The sequence below is a fragment of the Echinops telfairi genome, unplaced genomic scaffold (genome assembly GCF_000313985.2).
Source record: "Echinops telfairi isolate 266 unplaced genomic scaffold, ASM31398v2 ScPeMD7_1713;HRSCAF=2227, whole genome shotgun sequence".
In the NCBI taxonomy this organism is placed as follows: Eukaryota; Metazoa; Chordata; class Mammalia; order Afrosoricida; family Tenrecidae; genus Echinops; species Echinops telfairi.
The window spans coordinates 18,071,923-18,076,435 of record NW_022105611.1 but is presented as its reverse complement, the minus strand read 5'-3'; the positions used below and the strand labels follow the sequence as shown (position 1 = coordinate 18,076,435).

Sequence of the window (4,513 nt, the reverse complement as noted above, 5' to 3'; positions counted from 1 at the left end):
AAAAAAGCAGAGCTTGTCTAGCGTAGCAGCGCCCCCGTGTGGCCATTGGATGCCTTCAACTCATACCTTGCCAGGTAACTCAGGGAGAAAACTAGAGGCTTTCCACTCCTGTAAAGAGTGAATGTTCAGGAGGGGCTTTCATGAGTGTAACAAGACTTTTGTCCTCTTCTCTTCTCTTTTTCCTTGGTATCTCCGCCTTTGTACATTTAGTCTTTCTCCATACATTTATAAACGAGGGATGTTTTTATCTGGTTTATCATCGTTTCTTATTTTGTTACTCCACAATCTAAGTTAAGTTCATTAAAATCTGCATATTCCAACCTTAAAAGCCAGCGTTGCCGTCTCAGAAACCCACAGGGTCACCCTACCCTGTCTGAGTGGATGTGAGGCGGAAGGGACGCACGGGCTCCTCCCGGAATCTGTTAGAAGCCTGGGGCAGTAGTCAGGTTGGGGCCAGGTATCCAAGCTGTACAGACAAGAAGCCTAAGAGGGAAGCCATTTATCCCAAGCCATCAGTGAATGTGTGGCATGCTGGCACCTCAGAACGCCAGGGGCTGTCGCACCGCTTCTCTCAGTCCTCCCGGAAAATCTCTGGTCAGGTGTTATGCTTGGAGAGCCACCGCTCAGAGAGAGGGAGCAACTTGCCCAAGGCCCCGATGCTGGTGAGGGGTCGAGCTGGGACTGGCACGCAGGTCCAGCTCGGCCTCAGTGGGTGCTGTCCCTACAGCTGGTCAAGACGGCTGAGCTGGACCCCTCCAAGAACTACCTTGCCGGCTTCCACCCCCATGGGATCATGGTGGTCGGCGCCTTTCTAAACCTGTGCACCGAGGGTACAAATTTCACCTCCGTCTTCCCTGGTATCCGCCGCTACCTGATGATGCTGGACATATGGTTCCGAATCCCCTTCTTCAGGGATTACATCATGGCCGGAGGTGAGTCCTCCTGCACCTCAGTGAGCATGGTGGGGGGCAGGGGGAGCTGTGAACCAGTCTGCATGTGTTCCAAGAGCAGGTGCAGGGAAAGGAGGAGGTCAGAGCAGGGGAGCCACGCCTGCCCCACAGGGTGGCTCATGGGCAATGAGGGAGGGCTCCTCTTTGGGGACTCTTGGCTTGGGGTGGGAGGGGGTGAGGCGTCTGTGGGCACTACATGCCATCTCCTTCCTGGGAGGGACCATCCACCCTCACAGGCCCTGCCCTCTCATCCCTTTCTGACCCACTTTTCTCTCTTCCCAGGGCTGGTGGCATCAGCCAGAAACAGTGCTTCTTCCTTGTTGAACAAGAAGGAAGGCGGGAACCTGCTGGTCATTGTTATTGGGGGCGCTAAGGAGGCACTGGATGCCAAGCCTGGAAAATACAGGCTGTTGCTGAAAAGCCGCAAGGGCTTCGTCAAGCTCGCTCTGACACACGGGTATCAAGCTCCTGCCTGGGTTGGGCCCCTGGATGCTGTTGGCAAATTGGCATGAATGATAAGGAGGCAGGAAGGCAGAGACGAACGCAGATTAGAGCCTCCGCCCATTCCCCATTAAGGTTCTATGTCAGGCAGGGAGGCACTCTGTCCTACAATGACCCAGAGAACTCCCCTCCCCAAGGGAGACTTGGGAATCAAAGGACATGTTCCCCGAGGCCGACTGAGACCCGTGCGAGCTGAGAGAGTGGGGCTGGTGTGCAACCCCGAGCACGTGGAGAAAGAGGAGCCAGCGAGCTCAGGGCAGAAGGTTTCTATGTGTTAGAGCCTTCTGAGGCATTCTGGGAGGGACAGAGACCTGCCTGTCATCTCAAATGAGGTCATGACAGGTCTAGGCGAGAATTCAGGTGTCCTTCTCCCTTCCAGCCAAGGGCTCCAGTTCCTGGCTGCCGAGTCCCTACAGGAAGGAGAGCATGGAGCTTGTGCTTTCTCTGGGGTCTTTCCCACGCCCTCACGCCATGTCTCCTTCTAGAACATCTCTGCTGCCTATATTCTCCTTTGGGGAGAATGAAGTCTATGACCAGGTTGATAACCCTCCTGGTTCCTGGCTACGCTGGGTCCAGCTCAAGCTGCAGAAGGTCATGGGCATCTCTCTCCCGCTCTTCCATGGCCGAGGCATCTTCCAGTACAGCTTTGGCTTCTTACCCTACCGCCGGCCCATCACTACCGTGGGTAAGCCAAGGTCCAGAAGGGCAGGGGCAGACTATAGGGAAGGGGGCCTGAGCTGGGTGCTGCAGAGGGACCTGGTGATGCACCGTGTACACCTTCGTCCTCACGAGCTGACGTTCCATCCTGGGAAACAGACACATAACAGACACATGGAGGTGCTGGTGGGTTTGAACCACCGACTTTGAGGTTAGTAGTCTAATGCTTATCCTATACAATGCTCGGGCTCCAATCTAGTACTCAACTCACTGCCTCTGACGGACAGCAACCTCGGAGGACAGAGTAGAACTGCTCCTGGGTGTTTCTAAGGCTGCAAATCTTTATGGGAATGGACAGCCTTGTCCTTCTCCCACGGAACAGCTGGTGGGGTCTGAACTGCTGCTCTTACAGTTAACAGCCCAACTGCACAACCCACGATGCTACCAGGACTTCTTAAAGTGGTACTCATTGGGTTCTAAATTAGAAATGGAGGCCTTTTCTGTGCGCAAAGGACATGGGTCTCAGTGCACAGACTTAGCATCATGTGTTTCCAGCCATGTGGGCACCTCTCTTGTGGTCCCAGAATCTATTTGGACCCTCTGCCAAGTCTGTCTCAAGGGAAGACGTTCATCCATTCATTAATTCGTGAGTTGAGCACAGTCTTGGTGGGCGCCGATGCCCTGCCCTGCCCTGTGCTGTGTGGCAATCATTTCATGAATTCTAATACTACCGCTGCCTCGAGAGCCGTTCCCAAAAGGAGAGGCCAGGGGAGTAGGCAGTCCCGAGGGGTCAATGTTGCAGGTGGAGGGAGGGAGGGAGGGGAGAAAAGCTGCCTGGGCCATGCACCAGCCTCTGAGTAGAAATACAGGCCCTTGCAATTGGCAGCATCATTTTTTTTAAATGTGAATTTTACATTTATTTATTATTATTTTTAAATATTTTTTTTAACATTTTATTAGGGGCTCATACAACTGTTATCGCACTCCATACACACATCAATTGTGTAAAGCGCATTTGTACATCATTCTCAAAACATTTTCTCTCCACTTAAACCCCCGACATTAGGTCCTCATTTTTCCCCTCCCTCCCTGCTCCCCCCTCCCTCATGAGCCCTTGATAGTTTATAAATTGCTATTTTGTCATATCTTGCCCTGTCCGACGTCTCCCTTCACCCACTTTTCGGTTGGCAGCATCATTGAAGAGCACCGTTGGCCTTAAGATTAAAAGTACTACCCCCGAGGTCTAAAACCTGGCACCTGCTCTTCCTGACTGTGTGACTCTGAGCAGGTTTCTAAACCTCTCTGAGCCTCGTTGCCTCACCTGTCCAATAGGAACCTCACAGCTTCTCTCCCCATAGGAGTGTGATGAGAATGAGAGGAGCTGGTGGAAGGAAAGCAGGTAACACATAGCCCAGCGCCCTGCCATGCTGACTGCGTTACAGCCACCACCCGGCACACTTACAACTGGCTGATGGGGCACAGCTTTAAGTATATATATACAAGTACAATAATACTTAGATTTTTTTAACTTAAAAAATAAACAGTGCCATTAGCATTTGAGCACATCAACAAAGCTAGCTTTTCTTTTTAAAAAGGTATAAAAGTTAAAAAAGAATAAGAGTAATAGTGGATTACCTAGAATTAAGCGAAAAGAACACTTTCTTGCAGGGATGACCACGGGGTTGGGTGCCTACCTCCCCCAGGCACCCCAGCAGTCTAGCTCTGAACCACTGCCCACCTTTGTGTCTTGCAGTGGGCAAGCCCATCGAGGTGCAGAAGGTCCTGCAGCCCACGCAGGAGGAGGTGGACCAACTACACCAGCAGTACATCAAGGAGCTGAGTGACCTCTTTGAGGCCCATAAGCTCAAGTTCAACATCCCGGAGGACCAGCACTTGGAGTTCTGCTGAGCAGTGAAGCCGAGGGGCCACAGCCATGGGGGTGGAGGACTGGTTGCCGGCTGGAGGTGCTGTGATCTGCAAAGGCCTCCGGGAGCTGTTCATTAAACCTATCTCTGGAGGCTCCCCAGACCCCAGCGAATTTGGCCCAGGCCTGGCCGGCCCTACATCAGAGAGCCCACAATGGGGTGCAGGAGTGGGGGTGGGCATGTACAGCTCTGCCACCCGTGACCTGCACTCCAATTGTGGACTTTGGCACATCTATCTTGCCCTTGGCCTCCAGCTGCCAATGGGAGATGGGGGCAAAATGGGAGATGGGGGCAAATGGGAGATGGGGGCAAAAAGAGAAGGCATCCTGAGGTCTAGGGTTGTGATCTCACTCAATGGGCCAGTAAAAATGGTCAATGACTGACCGGTGGGTCCTTCATTCCTGGGTAGCACTCATGGTCATGAGCTAGCTGAAAAGTTGATGGTTTCAAGTCTTGGGAAATAGGACCGGTGACCTGCTG

At 52.7% G+C, this 4,513-nt stretch overlaps 1 protein-coding gene across 1 annotated transcript in view; it reads left to right on the top strand.

Moving 5' to 3' along the window:
- The window catches only part of MOGAT2 (monoacylglycerol O-acyltransferase 2), a 22,921-nt gene extending 18,897 nt beyond the window's left edge, over positions 1-4,024 (top strand). Inside the window, exons 3-6 of the mRNA XM_004708835.2 lie at positions 728-932; positions 1,233-1,407; positions 1,937-2,136; positions 3,862-4,024. Of these exons, the coding sequence (XP_004708892.1) occupies positions 728-932; positions 1,233-1,407; positions 1,937-2,136; positions 3,862-4,016 (735 nt within the window). The 3' untranslated portion in view covers positions 4,017-4,024. The remainder of the gene's footprint in view (positions 1-727; positions 933-1,232; positions 1,408-1,936; positions 2,137-3,861) is intronic.
- Positions 4,025-4,513: the final 489 nt, after the last annotated feature.